The sequence below is a fragment of the Porites lutea genome, chromosome 2, assembly GCF_958299795.1.
Source record: "Porites lutea chromosome 2, jaPorLute2.1, whole genome shotgun sequence".
NCBI classification, from domain to species: Eukaryota; Metazoa; Cnidaria; class Anthozoa; order Scleractinia; family Poritidae; genus Porites; species Porites lutea.
The window spans coordinates 13,853,712-13,877,843 of NC_133202.1; the positions used below are offsets into that span (position 1 = coordinate 13,853,712).

Consider the following 24,132-nt stretch of genomic DNA (forward strand, 5'->3'; position numbering starts at 1 on the left):
ATTCCGAAGTTGCCTATACTGTCTCCTACTTCATTGCTGGGTTATGACATTCTCTGTCGGCTTCCACATGTTTTTTCATTTCTTAGTGTTCGACCGTTAACTTTTGTACTCTTTAAAAAAAGAATGGCAAATCTTATTTCAAAATTTCTACATCAAAGAGTACTTTTGTGGAAACATAATCAGACATTTCAGACAACACGACAGTAACATGGGCTGATGAATTGGATCTGTTTACATCCTGCTAAGCGGGATAATTTTATAGTTGCATGGTCCTAGTTTCCATTGCACGTTTTAAAAACGGTAAACATTTATGGGCCAACAAGAGGAAACGAAGCATGTTCCAGTCTTGCAGATTCTTGACGAACAGAGAGACAAAAATAAAACAGATGAGAGAATAGGAAAAGAAACTAATAGCAAGACAGAATTAATGAGGTTTATACGTTAATTTGCGCTCGTTTAAGGCTGCGTTAGCCTGAACGTTACGTAACCCACGCGAGTCTTCTCTATCCGGAGTTTCGTGCCGTTTTTCTCCCTCTCGCTTTGCTCAGTGGTGCTTCGATGATCTAAAATATTGGAGCAGGCTTCTAAAATCAGTGTTATAAATCCGTCGTATCGACTATGACCTTGAGAAACATAGTATCGTCTCGAACGTAGGCATGATCGTTTAACTCCGACAAAGGACAGAATGTAGGGCACCCACTAGCGATGTTTGTTTCTCTTCTTGGTCTCTGAAAGGATGAGCTGTTTGGATCAGGTCTGAAGGAGTCGATCACGTGTTCTACGTTATTCTGATCCAGCAGCATGAACGTTACCTTCTGTCTGAATGGCCAGCGGAGTAACGCATCGTACTCACCACGCATGACAACAAAGAATACTGAGATGTGTGTCCCTCTTCCAATACCATCACCATTCAAGTAGATGCGCGCGCACATCTTGTATCCATGGCGGCTGGTAAAGAAGCAAGGGCTGTAAAATGACGTCTGTTGCCCGGAGGCGGCGTCTTGCCGTTTTTTAGCGAACTCGGTGATTTTCCAAAGCAAAATTCCATCGTGACTGGAGACTTCCTGCTGCCTTACAGATTCGTCCAAATCTGTCAGCATAACATTACGAAGTGCTAGTGAGTGACTCATGGACTCGAACTGTCTTTGTAGCCGATCAGTTGTTCCATTCGAAGACTCCTGTTGCCTGGCTAGGGTAGACACCTTTCTCTGAAGTTCTTCATTTAATCTGTTTGCTTCAACGAGCAAAAGCTCGAGGTTGGCCGTCTTTCCTTCTTCTGTAGTTAACCTCTGTAAAAGCTCTTTGGCGAACGTTGGATCAAATGCCGATGCTGAGTTTGACCTGTTCTGTCTAGAACTTTCCAGTTGCCTTATTCGTTCTTCTTGTTGAACCAGTTTTGATTTGAGTTCTTCATTTTCTTTCAGTATACTCTCAACTTGTTTAGCATAGCGTTCCAAATCTTTCTGTTTTGGTAGATCTACGCCATTCATTGACAAGTGTCCAGATTCCCGCATGGTCCTACCAACCATCGAGAACAGCTGCATTACGGTCTGAAAAAGGAGCATCAGGTGACCGGAAGCATTTTCCTCTTCATGCTTCCTTCGTTCTTGCAGCTTCATAGTCTAAAGAAACGAAAACGAAATAGTGTGTTAACGCTGAGAAGCGTTGATTAACACGCAACCTACCCACAGATTACCAAATGATTGCTGTTTTGCATAAGTAGTCTTAAGTATTTGCATACCTTTGTCACAGGGCATCCAATTTGCGCCCAGGGACAACTTGATTGTAATTCCTCACAGTCTCCATTTACCGGATCAATATGGGCAGTTATCTGATGTAATAAGTATAGCGACCGAAGTTAAATCTGGAACGTGTTTTTTTTTTCATTGTAACTATAAGTATATGTGTAGTCAATGTAAAATGTGAATTTTTATATTTGTCACCCACGAAACATCTAGGAGCTAGCCGTTAAGAAACCGTTTATACAAGTGCTTGCGTTCCATGCAAATCAAATTGGAACTTGGATTTTTTTTTCGAGCTGGAGTTTGCTAATACAGAGTACCAGGAAAAAAACCTATCGGAGCAAGAAAGAATGAATTTAGACTCAGGTACAGCAGTCAAGTGCCCCGTTTTTGGTGTTGTCGGGTTTTCGGTTGGCTTGATGGGCAGAAGGTGCTCGTGAACATCAGTTTGCTCACCTGAGAACGAGGTATGTCCTTTCTTCCACATTCTGTGCAAGCCACAGGGACAGAGGGACACTGAGAGTCCTGGTGATCCTGTGCAGGATGAATTTTAATAGTCACTAGTTTAGAGGACACTGTGAACAAAGTATCTAAGCTGACTGGGTATTGAATTAAGAAGAAAAGATCTCTTGTTTACGAGACTTATTACCGGCACCGATTTCTGGTGATTTGTGTTGTTAGCCGGTTAGAGGCATGAGAGTCAAAAGAAGGAGAAATTAAAAATGAGTGGTCCTTAAAGACGTTAATACCAAAGAATTACCTCAAAACAAGGAAATTTATTGATGCAAAGGAAGACGTAAAAGTATACTTTAAGGCTTAAAGTAACGTATTTAAAGGATCGTATCCCAAATCACGACAACTCAGGAGTAAAAAACAAATTTTTATGAGAGTTTTTGTCACCTTCAAAAATGCAAACTCTACAAGTGTTTGGCAGTAGTCACATTTTCCCATTCTGAATTGACACCACTTCTCAAGATGCTCTACCAGATTTGCTCTAGTCACCAGTTCACCACATTCTGAATGCACGCATGGAACTTGAACGTACTCACACACAGCCTCGTGATCCTAACACACAAGAACACGTAATTGACAATTATGACAATAATGGACGAGATAATAATAACGATAATTTAAAACAATACGAGAGGAAATGTGTTTTAGAATCGGCAACTGTCCAGCTAGGATAACTAGAACTACTAGGAAATGTTTTGTTGCCAAAACCGATAAAAGAAAGGCGCGCGCGATTGCAGTAATTTTGTTTTGTATTCTCTTATTCAGTATTGGCGGAGACTTCATTAGCATGTTGAAAAAGAACTATACAACTTAGGCCAAATTTGAAATCGCTTTACTCTGATAATATTCTGACACACGTTGATAACATTCCTGTCCCAAAACAAGGATTAAACTATGCGCCCTAAACTTTTTGGCCAAATTGAAGATTGTTCATTACTCCGATAATGTTCTTACCCGCGCGGATGAGATACCTGTGCCAAAAAACAGAGTAAATCTTGCACCTTAAACTACTTCGGCCTAACTGAAAACCACTTTATCTCGTCTATTATATCTACATCTCTACATATTTCGTAGATAATCCAGCTGATACCAACATGGGCATCACAGAGGGCCTATCTGAACAGTTAAAGATGGGTGGTCTGTTTAGCACCATAATAGAATGAATAGCCCCAAGACAAGACGAAAAATCTTCTAAAGCAATCTTGGTACTTTCATGACAAGGTGTACGGTAAAAATGTTAAATATATTTTTTGCCTCACGAGTGACCGCTTTTCAGTGTTTCACGGCTACAGATTAACCCGACTGGGATCGCCCTTCTCAGTAGGGCTGGAAGTGGGTATACATCATGACTTTTTTGAACATCATATAGAAGCTTAGTTGTTACCTCTCGTTTTCTAAGCTCGTCTTTCCAATCACATCCTTCTTCTTGATGAATGCAATGGACCAAAAGTGACTGAATCTCACGCTCTACAAAGCGGTCCAAAAATACCTTCAGAGTGATACGAAACAAAGAATTTCTATCATATATTAGACACGAAAATAACAGTTACTACTTGACCCATGCAGAGTAAACATAATTTCGAAGGTGACGGATTAGACAACATTTTGCGTCCTCTTTAGGTGATATATCACCGAGGGATTTATAATGAATTTTACCACAAAACGTAAACCTTAGATCCAAGTTAGATCCATGAACTTGACATGAAACTCCTTTTTCATGTGTAGGTATGTTGAACAGTAAATGACATGTTAAGAAAAAATCTTGATCACGTGGTTCAAATTGACGTTTAGCAGTTTGTGTTAAACGTGATTGTAAATCTCTCTATTAACAGTATAATAGGACGTTAGCGTAAAGTGACACCACTGACGTCTGGTATCGGTCTATGTATGTATGACATATGTCACTTGTGGCTAGCTGATGATGTGTTGGTAGAGGTGGAGGTGGACCAAAACAACGGAGAGACTTTCTTTACTCTTTTCGAACAAGAGAATGGTTTTGCGTCGCTTTCGAATTAACGTGAGAAAGAAGGACGTCACCGCCCAATGATGGGATCACCCAAACCGAGGGTTGTTGTTCGGATCGGTCGGGGTTTGAGCCCGGGGCCTCCCGCTCAGAATTCAAGCTCTCTTCCAACTGAGATTATCGAAATGGGTCAGAATGGGCTGGGGGGAGGGGGTGGGCGGGGGGATGCATGAGGATGCAGCATCACGGAACCGGGTGGCGCGCGATAAAAGGTATACGTACTAAGACTCTCTGACTAAGGGACTGTTTACATGGAGGTGGGGACCCCAGGTAGGTGAGGTAACCCGCCTGTCCATATAATCTCTCATATAAATTTTATCACGTTTACACGATAGGTCGGGTGACCCGCCACGTGTTACCTCACCTATCTGGGGTCCCGCACCTCCATGTAAACAGACCCTAAAATAACCGCACAAGAAAGGCGGCTTTCGTCTCGCTTGGCTTATAGAGCGCCTGTTTGGATCCAGGCTATAGAATGTATTCAGAAGGTTTCACTAACGATAAATCTCATAATCGAAAAAAAGGCAAACCTGTTCTCTATGAATATCTGATCCATCGATGATGCACTTTCCAACTTCTTGCCTGTAAATTTAGGGACAGGGATCAATGTGTATCAACCAGTAATACGAAGAATACATGATTATCGGGTATTTATCTGATTTTTGTTTGCCAGTTAACTGTAGTAAATTTATTATCACCTAGCCCAGTTCATCAAACGTTGGATAACGCTATCCACCGGATAGATCACTGTCCACTGGATAAGTATTAGAGAAACTTAATGCTTTCTCCACTGGAAAGTGATTTATCCAGTGGATAGCATTATCCACCTTTTTGAACAACCAGGGGCTTGAAGGACAGTTACTATTTATCTGCACCACATTAGCCACGCAGCTATCGACAGCGATCGTAGTTATTCGCATTATACCAGTCATTTATCAGCTTTTGTCTACAGTTAAGAGGTACTTTAAGAGGTAGGCTAAGGATATTTCAGCTGTCTAGGACAATGACGACGCACACGACGTACTTACCAAAGAATCGTGTCCACGCATGTTTTGCAGTACCTATGACCACATGCTATTGTTTGCACAGCTTCTCTAAGAAGGCCCTCACATTTAGGGCATAAATTTTTTTTGTCGATTACTAATCGGTCCGCGGAAGATAACTTATATCCAGGCATTGTAGGCCTAAAAGTAGAAACAAAATTACTTGCTGCAGTTACTTGAAAAACAACTCGAACAACAAGCAAATATTTTGCTTAGTTTGATGTTAAACGATGTCGAACTGGCAGATCAACTATTTGCCGATTACTACGGAAGGACATATCGTAAGTTCACTTTTACTGCGCTTTTCACAAACATGTTCAAAAGCCACCTTCACAATTGCGTTTTTCGCTGCCGTCAATCATAATTACGATCACAAGCAACGAACCTTGAAACACAGAAACACACAAAACGGATCGAAATCCACCAATCACAAATCACAAACCATGACCTTTTGAACCCGTTAAAGTAAAGTTTTGTTTCCTAAGAGGTCCGTTAAGATGATTGAGGGCAGCGAAAAACGCAATGGTCAGTTGGCTTTTGAACTTCAGAATTCGCATGTTTGGGAAAAGCGCAGTAAGTTAACTTCGGAATCAAACACTCGAGTTCTAACAACAAGCCAGTTAGACAAACATCATATCTGCTTTTTTTTATGTGCCAGATCAATCTCCTTCCCAGGTGTCTTAATAATGTGCTGCGCACGAGAACAGTCATCACATCAACTCTGTAAAGACTGGAAATAGGATAGCGACGTTGCGCCTTCCCATAACTCCTTGCTCCCTAACTCACGCTTTTTTGCCGTGCACATTGGTGACCTTTAGATTCGAGGACGAGAACGACTACGAGAGATTTGATTTTAAGTTTTTTCGCGTATTGTCAAAAAATAGACACCCCGGAATTCTTTATTGTACTTTCTTTCACCAGAAAAGTAAGCACTGTTACCATTAGTGAAGGAGGTTACGCGCTCTCCTGATCGCAAAATGCTAGAACTTCTAACATTTGATAACTCGTTTCCGCCACTACGACATTCTCGCTAAAACTCGTAGTAGAATGACGAAGGCTACCACGTTTTCCCGCCAAAATCATGCTGCTTTACGCGCATGTACTACTTAGAATCGCATAACTGAGTAAAATCTGGCATTCTGATTGGTTAACGAAGCTAGGTATTTGGTGGGGAATTGCGAGTTAAAAACGAGGCTAAGCGTTATTGTTTCGCATCTACGTAACAACTATCGTCAAATTCTAACACAACAACTGCAAAAAAGGTTTTCTACAATGTCATTTTAAAATGTTTCCAAAACCATTGTCACCTTTTGAAGAGATAAAAAAGAACAAGAGCGTTTTTTTTAAAGTGAGCCGGAGGTTCTTCCTTGTTTTGAACTGAACTACAAATTCTTGGAGAGGCATAAAATACCTCTTTCGCTTGCGACAACGAGAAAACAAGAAAATCCTGTGAACACGACCCAGAAAATGACAAGCCAAAGTTCAACCAAACAAAACGGAGAAGCGACGACGGAGGAAGTGCCAGGGTCGATTGTCACATATACAAAAGAAGAAATGAATACCTTCAAAGACGACATGGCCCCTGAAAACAGGAAAAAGGGTACGCCGCTTGCAATCGTCCTGAATCGTGGTACTTAGAAAAGTACAAAACAGAGCTGAACTTGAACAGCATTTCTGAAACATTTCAAGGTACTTACCTTATATCAATCGCGACGTTAAACTTCAGTGCTTTCACTTAGACAATTAATTTCTTTCAGTTTTGCCTCCGAAGAGGTAAAAGGTGTAAATTATTTTCCTTCTCGAGCAAATGACCAATTTGAAAAAAGATGTTATGGATAAACGGCTTGTAAATTCAGTGAAATACCTCTATTTATCCTTACGATTAGTTGGAAGCTTGTTTACATGTAAAAAAAGTTTGAAAACAAATGTAAAAACAAGCACAAGGTACAAAAAAAGTTGTCGAACGTTCAAACGTATACGACTGACCTTGCTTCCTATTCGCCAAGTGAACGCAATGACAGTTCTGACAGTTGACTCTGAAATGGATTTCTAGAGCGTGCAATCAGGATAAAAACAATCAATATTATTCCTGTTTTCTTTTTTTTTCTGATTTTTATTCAATTATGCGATTCAAGGAAAATCATTACCTGACTCGTGAATTCCACGTTAAATTGCACTTGAAAACCGACATCGCACGCCGAGTCGCGATATCGGTTTTCGCGTGCAATTTAACGTGGAATTCACGAGTCAGGTGATGAATTTTCCTAATAAATATGTATAGTATTGAGAAAATCTCGTACTCGTAGTCGTTCTCGTCGTAGAATCTAAAGCTCTCTATTAATGACCAGTTAACTGCTGTGATGTTCGTTTCACATACAAACGTTGACCAATAAAACCTCAGGGCTGATATTACTCTGTAAAAGGAGAAACTGTGGTAGTTCCGTATACACATTACTCTTGATAGCAACCAATAGTGGCGTCGCAAAATATCGGCTTTAATAAGGCTAGCGGTAAATAAGGCATAACACTTGAAATATTCAACTAGCTTGAAACTGAAAATTCAAGCTTCAATACACATTTTTCAGGCTAAATATTAGAACTACTTAGTAAATTGGGTAACTGATTATTTCAATTGTTTTTCTTCTATTTCCCTTTAAAGTAGAAAATACAGATTCATTACATTACCCTTTTAAAAACTCATTAACTTGATAGCGTTTATTTACCCGCCCTGAAATTAACTGTATGGCACGATATTTCTGAGTTTAGGGTAGCCGCGGAAGATATCAAGTCAAGGAAAAGAGCTTAAAAAACTCGACCGTCCACGTACTTCTGCAATCTCACGAGCACCATCAAACAGCTTTTAAAGTGAGTGCGGGCTCTAAAAGAAAATTGGAAGATAAATGTGAAGAGGTTGTAGCATATCTTGAAGCTGAAAAGTAAGCATTATTCTGATTTGGAAATTTTTCAAATTACGTCACATCATTTCTTGCGTTTGCCAGCAAATATGTCCTCATTCCTCTCGTCTTCTCGTTTTGTTTCGCTACATTTTTAGAAAGCCTCATCGCCATTACTAGAACTGAGCTATAACTTAGCGTGTTTTACTACCGAGATTGGTAATTTCGTACAGCAAGGCAGGTACACGTCTACGTGTACAGTGGACATACAAGTCGACCACAATTTTCCCATTATGTATACTTAGTTATTTCAAAACAAGACGTGATAAAATGTTCAAAGCTCTTTTCTGCTTTTTATTATGTTTTCTCAAGTACCAATTTATGCACTCAACCAGACGGACCTAATTACGTCACCACAGAGATTAAAGGGGCTGATTGTCACGCCTGTCTGAATTCCGCGTCCTTATTCGGTATCGAAAGAGTGAGAAATACTTGAATGTGAATCACAAAACCACAGCTTCGTATCCAACAATATGTCTCCCAGGCCTATCAAACGTTGCAAACCATTATAATGCTCATACTAGAAGCACAGGTAGTCTGAGCTTGAAATATGAGCTTCGGCATTGTTGGGTAACATTCGAAATACAGCGGAAATATAGGAATTTGTATAGGGAAAAAGCCTATCGTTCCTGTAACCTACGAAAATGAAAGGATTTCAATAAAAAAAAAAAAACAGTTTCCCTTACTTAAAATGTGTGTCACGTCTCTCCTGTGTGGTCCACAGGCCGATTTACACTGCAACCCATAAGACGGCGCCCATAAATCGGCCCGTGGACCACACAAGAGACGTAACACACATTTTAAGTAAAGTAAGCTGTTTTTATTGAAATCCTTTCATTTTCGTAGGTTACAGAAACGATAGGTTTTTTTTCCTACATAAATCCTTATATTTCCGCTGTATTTCGAGTGTTACGCAGTAATGACGATGATCATATTTCGAGCTTGGGCTACCTGTGCTAGAAGTAATGAAGTAATCATTGATTATGGATCTGCGTTCATCACTTACGAAAACTAAATCGAGTCAAAGGGAGTCCAGTTTCCGGGCCGAGATGCCCCTGATAAAATCAGTAGAGCTGACCAATCGGCAGTTGCCCGCAACACCCCGAAAATGTGTGGCTTTGTACCAGAGAACACCGAGATTAGGGTGCGATGTGACCAATGCAAAAACCTATAAATTACCTTGAAAAACTGGAACGGTAGCAAGTTTTCAAAAACCACGATTGCAACCCAATTCATTCTTTTTCGAGTTTGTCCATCTGCGCCTCCTTTGTATCTTGTGTCTTTTTTATGCCTTCTTTTAACGTTTTGAGGGATTACCGTAAAATTCCGAAAATAAGCCCCGGGTCTTATATTTTTCAAAGGCCCTTTTTGAGGGGCTTATTTTTGGAGGGGCTTATATTCGGAGGGGCTTATCTACGGAAGGAAATTTGCGTTTCAAACTCGGTAGGGTTAGCCTTATAGTTAGAAGTAACTTTACCGTTTTTGCTTTGTTTTACGTTGTATTTGAGGGCAATTTTCCAAGTACAAGCCCCCCCGGGGGGGGCTTATATTTGGAGGGGTGATTTAACGGAGGGTTTTTTGCGTTACCGGTTTGGGGGGCTTATATTTGGAGGGGATTATTTTCAGAATTCTTCGGTATTTTTATGTTTCACACAGTTTGGTGGCAGATTCTACTGTTTGAATTTTGATAAATTTCGTTACGCAGCTCCTTTAATGAACCAGTGAAAAAACACTGCTGTCAATGGTCTTGTTGTTAGGTAAAAAAAAAAAGAAGAATACCCTAAATTATATATTATTGCTATGTGTACAATTAAAAGATACCTTTTCACAAGCCGAGATTGTTGTTCTTATGTTCTAATCAGATGGATATCAATATTTTACACAAAATTAAATAACTATTATTATCATTCGAAGCAAATTTTTCTTTCTTTTCATTGGCCGAGAGCCCACCACGTGCCCTGCAAAAAACTGAGATATGTCCAGAAATGCACGCATTGGCGAAAATGGTAGAAATGGCAATTAATCGCCAAATTCGCCAAACTATAAACAAAAATTCAAAGAGATGGCAAAGGGGCCCTTTGCAAAGTGGCGATTTTGGCGAAAATGGCGTATTTGGCGAAAATGGCAGAAATGGCGCTTAATCGCCAAAATCGCCAAACTGTAAACAGAAATTCAAATGAGATGGAAAAGGGGCCCTTTGCAAAGTGGCGATTTCGGTGAAAATGGCCTATTTGGCGAAAATGGCAGAAATGGCAATTAATCGCCAAAATCGCCAAACTATAAACAGAAATTCAAATGAGATGGCAAAGGAGCCCTTTGCAAAGTGGCGATTTCGGCAAAAATGGCGTATTTGGTGAAAATGGCAGAAATGGCACTTAATCGCCAAAATCGCCAATCTATAAACAAAAATTCAAATGAGATGGCAAAGAGGCCCTTTGCAAAGTGGCGATTTTGGCGAAAATGGCGTATTTGGCGAAAATGGCAGAAATGGCAATTAATCGCCAAAATCGCCAAACTGTCAACAAAAATTCAAATGAGATGGCAAAGGGGCCCTTTGGAAAGTGGCGATTTCGGCAAAAATGGCGTATTTGGCGAAAATGGCAGAAATGGTAATTAATCGGTAAAATCGCCAAACTATAAACAAAAATTCAAATGAGATGGCAAAGGGGCCCTTTGCAAAGTGGCGATTTCGGTGCAATTGGCGTATTTGGCGAAAATGGCAAAAATGGCAATTAATCACCAAAATCGCCAAACTGTCAACAAAAATTCAAATGAGATGACAAAGGGGCCCTTTGGAAAGTGGCAATTTCAGCGAAAATGGCATATTTGGCGAAAATGGCAGAAATGGCAATTAATCGCCAAACTCGCCAAACTATAAACAAAAATTCAAATGAGATGGCAAAGGGGCCCTTTGGAAAGTGGCAATATTAGCGAAAATGGCGTATTTGGCGAAAATGGCAGAAATGGCGCTTAATCGCCAAAATCGCCAAACTGTCAACAAAAATTCAAATGCGATGACAAAGGGGCCCTTTGGAAAGTGGCGATTTCGGCGAAAATGGCATATTTGGCGAAAATGGCAGAAATGGCGTTAATCGCCAAAATCGCCAAACTGTAAACAAAAATTCAAATGAGGTGGCAAAGGGGCCCTTTGCAAAGTGGCGATTTCGGCGCAATTGGCGTATTTGGCGAAAATGGCAAAAATGGCAATTAATCACCAAAATCGCCAAACTGTCAACAAAAATTCAAATGAGATGACAAAGGGGCCCTTTGGAAAGTGGCGATTTCAGCGAAAATGGCATATTTGGCGAAAATGGCAGAAATGGCAATTAATCGCCAAACTCGCCAAACTATAAACAAAAATTCAAATGAGATGGCAAAGGGGCCCTTTGGAAAGTGGCAATATTAGCGAAAATGGCGTATTTGGCGAAAATGGCAGAAATGGCGCTTAATCGCCAAAATCGCCAAACTGTCAACAAAAATTCAAATGCGATGACAAAGGGGCCCTTTGGAAAGTGGCGATTTCGGCGAAAATGGCATATTTGGCGAAAATGGCAGAAATGGCGTTAATCGCCAAAATCGCCAAACTGTAAACAAAAATTCAAATGAGGTAGCAAAGGGGCCCTTTGCAAAGTGGCGATTTCGGCGAAATTGGCGTATTTGGCGAAAATGGCAGAAATGGCAATTAATCGCCAAAATCGCCTAAATATAAACAAAAATTTAAATGAGATGGCAAAGGGGCCCTTTGCAAAGTGGCGATTTTGGCGAAAATGGCGTATTTGGCGAAAATGGCAGAAATGGTAATTAATCGCCAAAATCGTCAAAATATAAACAAAAATTCAAATGAGATGGCAAAGGGGCCCTTTGCAAAGTGGCGATTTTGGCGAAAATGGCGTATTTGGCGAAAATGGCAGAAATGGCAATTAATCGCCAAAATCGCCAAACTATAAACAAAAATTCAAATGAGATGGCAAAGGGGCCCTTTGGAAAGTGGCAATATTAGCGAAAATGGCGTATTTGGCGAAAATGGCAGAAATGGCGCTTAATCGCCAAAATCGCCAAACTGTCAACAAAAATTCAAATGCGATGACAAAGGGGCCCTTTGGAAAGTGGCGATTTCGGCGAAAATGGCATATTTGGCGAAAATGGCAGAAATGGCGTTAATCGCCAAAATCGCCAAACTGTAAACAAAAATTCAAATGAGGTAGCAAAGGGGCCCTTTGCAAAGTGGCGATTTCGGCGAAATTGGCGTATTTGGCGAAAATGGCAGAAATGGCAATTAATCGCCAAAATCGCCTAAATATAAACAAAAATTTAAATGAGATGGCAAAGGGGCCCTTTGCAAAGTGGCGATTTTGGCGAAAATGGCGTATTTGGCGAAAATGGCAGAAATGGTAATTAATCGCCAAAATCGTCAAAATATAAACAAAAATTCAAATGAGATGGCAAAGGGGCCCTTTGCAAAGTGGCGATTTTGGCGAAAATGGCGTATTTGGCGAAAATGGCAGAAATGGCAATTAATCGCCAAAATCGCCAAACTATAAACAAAAATTCAAATGAGATGGCAAAGGGGCCCTTTGGAAAGTGGCAATATTAGCGAAAATGGCGTATTTGGCGAAAATGGCAGAAATGGCGCTTAATCGCCAAAATCGCCAAACTGTCAACAAAAATTCAAATGAGATGACAAAGGGGCCCTTTGGAAAGTGGCGATTTCGGCGAAAATGGCATATTTGGCGAAAATGGCAGAAATGGCGATTAATCGCCAAACACGCCAAACTGTAAACAAAAATTCAAATGAGATGGCAAAGGGGCCCTTTGGAAAATGGCGATATTGGCGAAAATGGCGTATTTGGCGGAAATGGCAATTAATCTCCGAAATCGCCAAACTGTAAACAAAAATTCAAATGAGATGGCAAAGGGGGCTTTCGGAAAATGGCGATATTGGCGAAAATGGCGTATTTGGCGAAAATGGCGGAAATGGCGATGAATCGCCGAAATTGCCAAATTATAAACAAAAATGCAAATGAGATGGCAAAGGGGCCCTTTGGAAAGTGACGATTTTGGCGAAAATGGTGCGCACTAATTCTGTATCTTTTCATCAACCACAAATAAAAAAAAGATATAGAGAGAGTGCATGTTGGCCTTGTTCTTAAAACGTGTTTTGGCAGAAATGGCAATTACTCGATGAAATACCTAATTTGTCAAGACAAATTGAAATGACATAGCAAAGGGTCCCTTTTGAAATGGCTATTAATTGCCAAATAGTACCACATATTAATATAAAAATGTTTCCAGTAGTATAATTGTATACTAATAATGACAACGCTACTGTAACTCGAGTGTCATTAATCTGTTTTTAATCCTTTTACCTTTAATTGATAACCTCTTGTGATTTGAAATTCGTCCCAGACGAGTGTTTGGTCGGGAATTACCACTTATAACTAATTTCTTGCTCAATTCAAATCGAATAGCCAACGAGTTGTATTCGATTATCAGTAAATGGTAATCTTCGTAATGTTCATGGCAACTTTCTTACCAAAAAATCCAAGATAGGTATCCTTAATTTTCCAGGCTTGTAGGCATTGTTTGAATAGCGACAGTTCAACATTATATGTTATGAGGAATCCAGGTTGGTTCTTGGCTACGCATTCAGATAATTAGATGGTCCGTATTGCCTTGTATATCCATCCTGTTTGTTATAATGGCGTTCAATCGTACAAGTATATATAAACGAGGTGATTCATTGCAGTTTCACAGAACATGAACGTGTAAGGTTTAGTATTTGTTATATAGACGCGGCGGCCATGTTGAAATAGTCGATTTTGGATAACTACTTTATGTAAGTAGAAACGATTAGTGTCATTCCCAGCCGACTTTGGTGGTCACTCTATGTAAGCAAAACGATTAATGTCGTTCACAGGGACTCTCAGGTAATTGTTAAAATAGAGGGTAAAAAGGTCGGGTGACGTGTTTCGACGAGCATTAGCATTAGCAATTTAATGGAACACATATTGTACTGAGAATTGGTTTGGTGGTCTCAGCGCAAAAAAACAATACATTTTCTAAATTTCTGGCCCCATCTCATAAAGCAATAATGGGACACATTTTTTAAGAACGAGACAAACATGTACACTCTCTTTTTATATATCTAGTTGATGAAAAGATACAGAATTAGTTTGAATGGGATATGTTTTATGAAAGAGACAAACAAGTTATTATTTTGATCCAATGTTTATGTTCAATAAATGCGGTGAAGTATTGGGCACAAGTGACATTTCGTGCAGGTTTACATAAAGCGGAAATAAGCGAATTCACACATTTCAAAATGGCGCATACAACCTGCTGGACTTTTCGGCTTTCGTTACTTTTAGGGGACCGTTTCTCTAAAGAGCAAAACAAGTAAGTGCGAGAAGAAAGTGAAGAGTTTAAAACGACGGAAGAAGATAATGTGTATAGTGGAGAACCAAAAAAGAATGAAGGGCACACAATGGTTATCGTGAAAGCATCTTTTAGCCAGGAACCATGCGTTTCGCAATCGCTTTTCATTTAAGGCTGCCTCACAATTTAATGGAACCAATGTGAAGAGAATTGTAACCAGTGAGGATTGTTAAGGTCTACATCGAACCTCAAAAGTTAGAGTGTCCATGGCAAGGAATTATTAAGATTTAAAGGACTTGGTAGTTCTCTCCTCGAGTAATTAGTGGACTTGTAAGTCTTTGAAAGGAATGAACCATACAAAAGCAATTGATGCTAGTGTGATATCATCACATCACTTTTGGTAAGTCAAGCGACATCGAAAGTAAGGAAATGTTTACTTAACCTGTGAAGTACATGGCACAAATACATATTAGCTTAACTGAAACGACTTCCATTTGTTGTTTTCCGATATATTTGATTCAGTTGTATTTGATAAAATAATGTTGTTTGACAGTTAGGTAAAGCTGTTTTGTCATATATTTGATTCAGTTGTATTTGATAAATGTTGCCTCACAGTTATTGGGGCATCTTATTAGGCAAGTAATTTGAACTTTTTTTTAGTACTGTTGCCTCACAGTTATAAGGACCTCTCTAGTTATCTACTTTGAAGGGGCCACTTTTGGCATCCAATTTGAATATTTTGCCACATATCGCCAGCCCTCTGGCGATTTTTGCCAAAATCGCCAATTTCGCCAAAATCGCCAGCCTCCAAGGGGCCACTTTTGGCATCCAATTCAAATCACCAGAGGCTGGTGATTTTTCGCCAGTTTCGCCATTGCATGCATGGCGATTTTCGCCAAAATCGCCAATTTCGCCAAAATCGCCAGCCTCCAAGGGGCCACTTTTGGCATCCAATTCAAATCGCCAGCGGCTGGCGATTTTTCGCCAGTTTCGCCATTTTCGCCATTGCATGCATTTCTGGACATCTAATTTGAATATTTTGCCACATATCGCCAGCCCTCTGGCGATTTTTGCCAAAATTGCCAATTTCGCCAAAATCGCCAGCCTCCAAGGGGCCACTTTTGGCATCCAATTCAAATCGCCAGAGGCTGGTGATTTTTCGCCAGTTTCGCCATTTTCGCCATTGCATGCATGGCGATTTCTGCCAAAATCGCCAATTTCGCCAAAATCGCCATTTTCGCCAAAACCGCCAGCCTCCAAGGGGCCACTTTTGGCATCCAATTCAAATCGCCAGCGGCTGGCGATTTTTCGCCAGTTTCGCCATTTCCGCCATTGCATGCATTTCTGGACATAAGTGAAAAAACTGCCTACAAGTAATGATAACCGAGTTCAATAATTGTTGAATATCATATTCTCAAACTCGATTAGTTTAAATAAATAATTCTAGACTCCTTTTCTAGTAGTAGATGACCTTCTGTTGAATATTTATAATTTAGTTTCTAGAAAAAAAAGGGGGAAATGAAATAAAATAAAGTAGAACATAAAAACCTGTAGAAGGATCTATTGACCGGTCTGTGACACAGCCAGTAAACAGTTAAATCCCAAGGCTGCAACTCACTCTCTTAATGCAAGACTTCAAAGCTTCCAAGTTGTGGTAAAATCACACGCCAAAAAATTCTTGTCCTCTGTTTAACTCTGTCCTGTTACCAGGTCGATTCGGTTACCTAGACACGCTGTACTTCTCTAATAAAGTAACCTTAATTCAGCTAAAAGTAGCTTACATTAGATCATAACATAAGCAGTTAAAAAATGTTCTAGAAAGTGGCTAGCTGTGGCCGTTGCTAAGGCGTTGTGCATTCCAGTATTTACGGGAGATCATATCTACGTAGACTTGATGCGAGCAAAATTCAGAAAATTTGGCACGAGGAAAAAGAAAATGTGCTAGTCGAATGTAAGTATGGGTAACTCAGTTCAACAGACGGACAAAGTGGCCAAAAAAACACAGAACAAAACAAAACAAAATAATTGGCCCAGCGAAATGTTGCACAGCTGTAAACCGTAACTTCTATTGTAACGTCGACAATTCCGCTTTAGTTTATCAGGTCATTTTTTGATTAGGTTAATATACACTTTCGCGACTTCAAAACATTTCGTTGCTTTTACTCGCTTTTACCCGAGTGTCTCTGGCGCCTTCCGCGCACTCTCGGTAGACTTGTCGCACTTCTGGCAAGTGAACCTAGGTTACATTTAGTTCTTGGGAACTATTTTAATTTGTTGCCGCACAAAATTTGCGTGACCAATATTTTTTTCTTTACCGGTCGCAATTTTCCTTCATCTCGTTGCATCGACAGTTGCAATCAGTCAATAATCTTTATTTATACACGATATAAGGTAAACGTTAAATAGATGCTTTGCTCGTGGGTTCTTGTCTGATAGAATTGCTGACAAAAAGAGTAAACACTGAACAGACCTTGTCACGGTTTTCGACGCCATCTTGACGAGTAGGCAAGCGCATGAGAAATTACAGTGATTGTATGAGAATCTAATGTCGAATAATTTCCTTATAACGGCTGAAAAAAATATGATTTGTAAACTAAAGCTTCACTCCTAAGGATTCTCCTGAAAAAAATTGAGGGCGTTACATGCACTAGAAGACCTAGGGCGCGATCCATTCAACCAAAATTTCCGGAAATTTCGGTCCAAAACTCAATGGATCGGTTCGGTCCAACCGGAAAAGTTTCGAAAAAACGGGTCCACCTTTTGAGGTGGACCACTTTTGCCGGTCGGACCAGTTGGAATTTTGGTTGAATGGATCGCGCCCCTAGAACCACTTTTTAAAATTTACTATACATTTGTCTGTAAGAAAGTCCGGGGAAAATTACAGATAAATATATGTAAAATCTAAAGAAAGCCTCTGGAAAAATTTCCACAGGTACGCCCCCCAATTTTTTTTAGGACAATCCTTTGCTTTGTAGCTTTAGTTTACAATTGATATTTTGTTCAGAACAGCCGTTTTACGAAAATTATTCGACATTAGATTCTCATACAAACACTGTAATTTATCACGCGTTTGCCTACTCGTCAAGATGGCGTCGAAAACCGTGACAAGGTCTATTAAAATGTGGAACGTAATTAGAGCAATACCGGTGCAAAGGTGGCAGAGACCGATGGATATCAATGGATGACAAATCCCAACAAAATTGCTACTGAAGATGCAAAACAAATCCTTAAACAGAAATTCAACCATTTTAATAATTAATTAATTTTTTTGGAAATATTCAGTGTCACGGCTCAATGGCCAGCGTTGCATTTGTTCGAGACACGTCACGAAAATTCAGGCTTTTTTCCGGTAAATAACTTGCGGAAAAACCGGGTTCTCTCCAATGCAACATGTCTTTCTAAGGCCCAATGTTCTTCATCTCATACGAACATCTTCTGTTAAAGAATAATGAGTTCCTATACCCGAAAATATAGTCGTCCTGTGTATACATCAGACATGTACAAGCAATGCATTCCTGTGACTAATATAACTTGAGAAAACTTAGCCTAAAAATTACAGAATATATAAAGTTCTACTTACGGTTAATGTTACGATCTTTCGCCTTAGCTTTGCATGCTGGAGTGTGTAATAGCAAAATATTATTTTTAATAAAAGGCATCTTGAAAATATATGTCCTTGTTTATATCGAGAAATATCAAATTTAAATTGAAGTAACGTTAGGGGTAACAGGGTGCTATTAGCAAATCAGCTTGTTTAAGTTTGAGCAAGAGTATGATCAAGATGACTGGACCCAAGTGAAAGGCTAATTAAGAAAATAAATTGAAATCAAATGCAAGCTGACTCTGGAGCCGCGTGGTCGATGAGTTTAACAGAAATTTGCTTGATAAAACTTTATCTGGTAACGTATGAGTCTGTTCCACCAAACACTACAAATGGCCGCTATTAGCGCTAATTTTCATAACTGCTTTCAGCGAGGACTTAGGTACCAATATTGCTTACTAAGTAGTGACACATAATCTGTGTTGGGGGTGGGGATAACAGCCATACGACAGCTATAGGGGAATCCCCGAACAACGGTGGGTCTTAAAGCTAATATAGCTTATGGGGCCGTGTAAAAAATGTTAATAGGATAATAAAAATTAAAAAATACCGTAAAATTCCGAAAATAAGCCCCGGGGCTTATAGTTTTCAAAGGCCCTTTTTGAGGGGCATATGTACGGAGGGGCTTATCTACGGAGGGAAATTTGCGTTTCGAAATCGATTGGGCTAGCCTTATAGTTGAAAGTAAATTTACCGTTTTTACTTTGTTTTACTTTGTATTTGAGGGCAACTTTCCAAGTACAAGCCCACGGGGGGAGAGGGGGCTCATATTTCGACGAGCGTATTAACGGAGGGTTTTTGCCTTACGAGGTTGGGGGACTTATATTTGGAGGGGCTTTTTTTCGGAATTTTACGGTACACTAAAAACGATAAAAATTCATTAGTATTATATATAAATTAAAAATATGAACGTGGTCAAAAACAGCGAAATATGTACAATAAAAGATATGAATAGAATCAATAAAAGAGGAAATCACTGTCCATTTGGGGACCCATTGGTGACTCTTCATTAAAGTTCAAGTTTCTGAGGGCGGGAGACTTTTTTGCCCTGGCTTGTAGCATTATCTCTGGCGCTGACAGCGGATGGTTCTAAAATTAAAAGATTCCAAACAATGGATCCTCTGTAAGAAATACAGTTTTTCATATAATAAGTTTCAAAACGTTGTACGCTAACACGATGTTGATGACGGAGGTCATACTTGAACTCTTACCTTTGGATTAAATGTTCCAAGCATGATGGCATTATGCGATTGTAGACATTATAAGTGTCGAACAAAGAGTCCCACTCAAGCAATAGAAAACGTTTTCCGTGTTTGCATAGCCTGACATAAACACGAGAGGGGCTGGGAGAATTCGAGACAGTTATCCAAAGCCGAGACGAAGTCGAGGGTTTGAAAAGGTTAAGCAAGCACAGGAAGAAATTTTTCTATTGCTTTTCAAAAAATAACTTAATTTCCCGAGAAAAAACGCAAAACCCTTTGTTATGGCACTAACTAAAAGAGAAATTCTTACCAGTCGCAAAGTCTTGTACACGAAGTCTTGCACGCGTAATCAGTTCTTGTTTTGCAAAAAGTTCCAAAATACGGATTTCTCTGCTTAAAATGTCATGTTGAGCGAAAATAAATTGACACAGCTTGTTTGTAAAGATTTTTCAAGTTTCAGCCGACGAAGGAATGGGTAAATAAAGTAAACTCAAAAACGTTTTCAAATTCGTTCTCGCGTGATTAGCGCGCGAATTCGAAAGGCAAAACATGTTGACGTCGCAGCCATGTATAAATACTCTCATGCAAACACTCCTCTCGGCCAGTCAGAGCGCGCGTTCTATCTTAGTTATTTTATAATTAGCTGTTTTTCTTACATCCACAGAGGGCATGTCCCGTGGGAGGTTATATATAACTCTAACAGCCCTATAATGTATGGATTCCAAAGAATTAAATTCGTTCTTATTTGTCCAACTCCCCCAAATTGGTAGCGCATATGTAACCGAGGGTAAACTGATTTTGAAATATAGATCTAAAAGCGAATTCCTGGGTAAAAAGCGACTACGTTTGATTGAGTTTGTTAACGAACCCTCTCTTGAACTCCGATATGTGTTTTGTTCACGCAAGCTTGTTGTCAGTGGTTACAACTAACAGCTTAGAACTTGAAATCCATTGTATGAGTTGCTGGTTACTTTTTAAACTGCCTAAGGGTCCGATAAAATAATTAACAATTAATGAATGAGGCTGAGTATCTTTTGAAGAATTATGGAGATCGAGGAGGGTGTTATCCATCGAGGCCGTAGGCCGAGGCGAATTACACCCTTCGAGATCTCCATAATTCTTCATATGATACGAAAGCCGAATTCAATAATTGTTTTATTATTCATTAAAAATAATTACTCGTTTAAAAACATAGCTAAAACATGCTACCCTGCATCGATGTTAAGTTCACCTTCGATAGTGTACGTTTAGGTTTGTCCAGCTCCGCAAATATTTTCCAAATAGTAGATGTCGCCCTCCAAGTTGTCTTGTTGCTGTTTTTGCTATGTTTTTAGCTATTATTTCGCCTAGTTCCAGCTGTAGTTCTTACTCTTGAAACGAGTGACGTGTCGGCCATTTTTCTTTTCACAACCAAAACAACTCAACCTCGTCCCCAGGTTTTCTCGGTTAAGAGTGCATTAATCTGTAGCGGGCTGCATTTTTGACGTCATTTCATCGTTAAACACAAAATTCTTCCAAATTTGGTCATCAGTAACTAGTTGTGGTGAATTATGCGTGTGCTTCTAGCCAATCCGAATTGGGGAAATATTTTGAATGAATAATAGTTTCTTTTAAGGATCGTTCCGCACACATTTTGGGATGTGGTACCAGGGAGTTCTGTTAGCACCGTAGGGCGAGTTCTTCTAGAGCTTTGTTCAGCGTTGTTGTGACCTGCTCCACAGATTCTCCAACACATGACATGGTAATATCATCGGCATACAGGAACGTCGTAGCAGTGTCAACTACTTTCGGTAGATCGCTTAACAGGCGAAGAGTATGGGCCCAAGTATGGAGCCTTGTAGTATACCGTGTGCAACATTGGTATTCTCTGAGGGTACGCCATTAATTACAGTATACTGTTCCCGCACAGATAGATAATCTCTTAGCCATACCAGTAAGTTTCCCATGATTCCAAAGTTGTGCTATAGCTCTAGCTTGTTGTTGTTGTTATTACAACCTGAACCCACAAGAAGATTCTTTTGATTTTCTCGTAATTTTTTTAAGATTGCTATATGTATGTGCAGAATTAAGGACCAACAAGTACTCATATGTAAGACTTACAATTGAATACAATTATCAGATTTTGCGTTGAGTTCCTTTGGCATTTTGGCGATAAGTATGTCGTCCTGTCGACTGAATCGCCCGTTTATTCTAGCTCCTTTTACTAGCTGTCAAGTAATGAAGGTTAATTTATTTTTGAATTTTGTTGAATTACTCTCATTGAACATGATAGTCTCCAGTGCTTTTTCTGTTCCTTTCTGCCCATATATTTCTTGTAGAAATTTCCGAATCAAACGGAGCGTCTTTCAGGCTTTTCTCCAAGTCTAAATATTTATGTGGGCATAAAGGATTTAATAATGACTGCTTCAATGTGAGTAATCAAACTATAATTTAAGATAAATTTAACCTTCATTGGTCGAAATTCATTTTCTCGTAGCCCATGCGGTATTACGGTAAGATATTTAAAGAAGTATTATAAATGTACCTCGACCGAAAATCATTCTCGTAGACTAACCTTAACTCGTTTTAGTCGAAAACGGAACAAATTTTGTCTTAAACACAATCTTGCACGACCACGTGCTTCATGTAAAAGAAAAAACGAGCAGGAGTGTATAATCAGGTTGAAAAACTCGAGGCCGAAGCCGAGAGTTTTTACATGACCTGATACAGTAATAACGCCGCGAAGAAGAACCTAGATTTTTTGAAGTTTGGCAAAATAGATTCTTATAGTTTGGAGTACTTACTGGAAGTTTAGGCTGAATAGGTTCTTAATTAGGTTCTTAATTTTTATGAAGAAGGGTACTGTTGTTGATCACAAGAAATTGCTATAAATGGTATTTGTCCTTCATAATAGGCAAATATTTACCAAAAATCTAACAAAAATAGGTTAACAGCTAGAAGATATGCAGTTTTCAACGATGGTTGTATACGTTATACATTTACTATAATAATGAAATATAAATTTCCCATATTAAAGCCAGACTTTTGATCAAAATGTTTATGAAAATGTAGTCTAACCCAACATATGAGAACCTGTTGATTTTTCTTGGCTAAACTGGTTCTTATATTTTAGAGTATTAAAATGACAAATTTCTGCCAGAAAGCATCTTAAATCCTAGGTTCTTCTTCGCGGCGTTTTGCTGTGATACAAGCCTGGGAGTTTCTTGAACAAAATCTCTGATATAGATCAACTCATTCTTGCACTAATATGTAGATTTGGGTTATTTTGGTCAAAAATTAAAAATTGGTCGTTAGGTTAAGTCGTATCTTTAAATTATCAGATTTAAAGACATTCATTAAACATAAAAATCTTTTGTTTTTTCTTTATGGATTACTGATTAATGAACTGTGCCGACGCAAGCTTAGAGGAAATGAAAACTGATATATAGGGTTTGAATCTCCGTTCATTTGTCGGTCTAGTGCACATCCACGGACAGCGACCTGGCATCAGCCTTGGTTTTCGGGAGGTTAATGGAGAGCTTAATTTTTGAGCGACGCACGTTAACCAGAATTGGACTTTTTGCATTCTTTGGCAGTGGTTTTGCCCACATTTTTGGAGTAAAGAGTAAAGAGTCCCAGGAGGGGGACGTAAGGGGGGCTACGAATACCGCAATACCGCATATGGTAGCGCGAGAATACCGCAACACCGCATCAAAATTTAGCCAAATACCGAAACTGCAGTTACAAATGGGAAAAAGTTGACGTTGCCAATCCTTCAAATCCTCCTTTCAAAAAGAAATAATACTTTTATGTTTTATGTTTCAAAATCAAGGTGCTTCGATGTCAAGCGTACATGTACAATAAACATAAGATCATCGCACTCGTTTAATTTTGTTCATTACACGTATACGTTTACGTAAATGATACAACAGGAGTTTCCTAGTATTGTACTTTCACTTTTATGAGGTTGTTTCAGGTTCACAATTAACTCGGTTCTGTGTTGGGGGTTTCAAGACGTCGACCAGGGCTGCCTTTGGGATTCGAAGGGCACACAGCACACACTAGCCTTAGGCTTGGACAAATTCTGCCGGCAGAATTTCGGGCAGAATAAACGATTAATGAGGCGAGCATTCTGCCGGCAGAATAGGGCTTTTTCGAGCAGAATTTGAGCAGAATGAGGGAAAGTCAGCGGCGCTAATTATTTGCATAACAGTTGTAAGAAGAATTTAAAACTAAATAAAAAACAAATGGAAAATACCTTGTGATTAATTCGATTATTAAACAGCTACAACGCATTCACATTAAAGTAAGATGAATTACAATATCTAATTAGTTTTAAAGGGTTAGGCCCAGGTTCCTTACTATATTTGCGAAAATAAATATATACGGCCCGAGGGGCCGAAAACTTTTTTGGATACCGAGCAGAATTTGAGCATAATAAGGGTGTCTGAGCAGAATTTTGAGCAGAATAAGCGATTTTTACGAGCACTGCCGGCATAAGAATAAGCCAATTTACGAGCAGAATTTTAGTTTTTCGGATCACTAGTCTTTCAGCTAGAAAATCCGAAGAGATAAAAAATTTTTAGGGCATAAATATATGCCTACATCTACCGTTTAAATGTTAAAATACATTCAACAATGCCATGTTTAAGTGGTTTGAACTATTCTAGTTGGGTGCCCCTGATACTAGTACATTCTAT

General features: G+C 39.3%; 2 protein-coding genes across 2 annotated transcripts in view; both read right to left on the reverse strand.

Annotated features, from left to right (window-relative positions):
• LOC140927793 (TNF receptor-associated factor 2-like) overlaps window positions 1-24,132 on the reverse strand; it is a 122,226-nt gene that overhangs the window by 73,423 nt on the left and 24,671 nt on the right. The gene's annotated exons all lie outside the window — the stretch shown is intronic.
• LOC140927814 (TNF receptor-associated factor 2-like) lies at window positions 528-5,470 on the reverse strand. The gene is made up of 7 exons (XM_073377498.1): window positions 5,307-5,470; window positions 4,809-4,860; window positions 3,640-3,744; window positions 2,643-2,807; window positions 2,199-2,276; window positions 1,742-1,831; window positions 528-1,622 (listed from the first exon to the last, which is right to left on the reverse strand). Exons 1-7 carry the CDS (start codon window positions 5,453-5,455, stop codon window positions 597-599), a joined length of 1,665 nt encoding a protein of 554 aa, XP_073233599.1. The 5' UTR covers window positions 5,456-5,470; the 3' UTR covers window positions 528-596.

Coding starts and splice junctions, on each gene's coding strand:
- LOC140927814 (XM_073377498.1), bottom strand. CDS start 5,455: ATGCCTGGATATAAGTTATCTTCCGCGGACCGATTAGTAATCGACAAA. Junction 4,861..5,306: donor TGCGTGGACACGATTCTTTG/GTAAGTACGTCG, acceptor CTAAATTTACAG/GCAAGAAGTTGGAAAGTGCA. Junction 3,745..4,808: donor CAGATATTCATAGAGAACAG/GTTTGCCTTTTT, acceptor ATCACTCTGAAG/GTATTTTTGGACCGCTTTGT.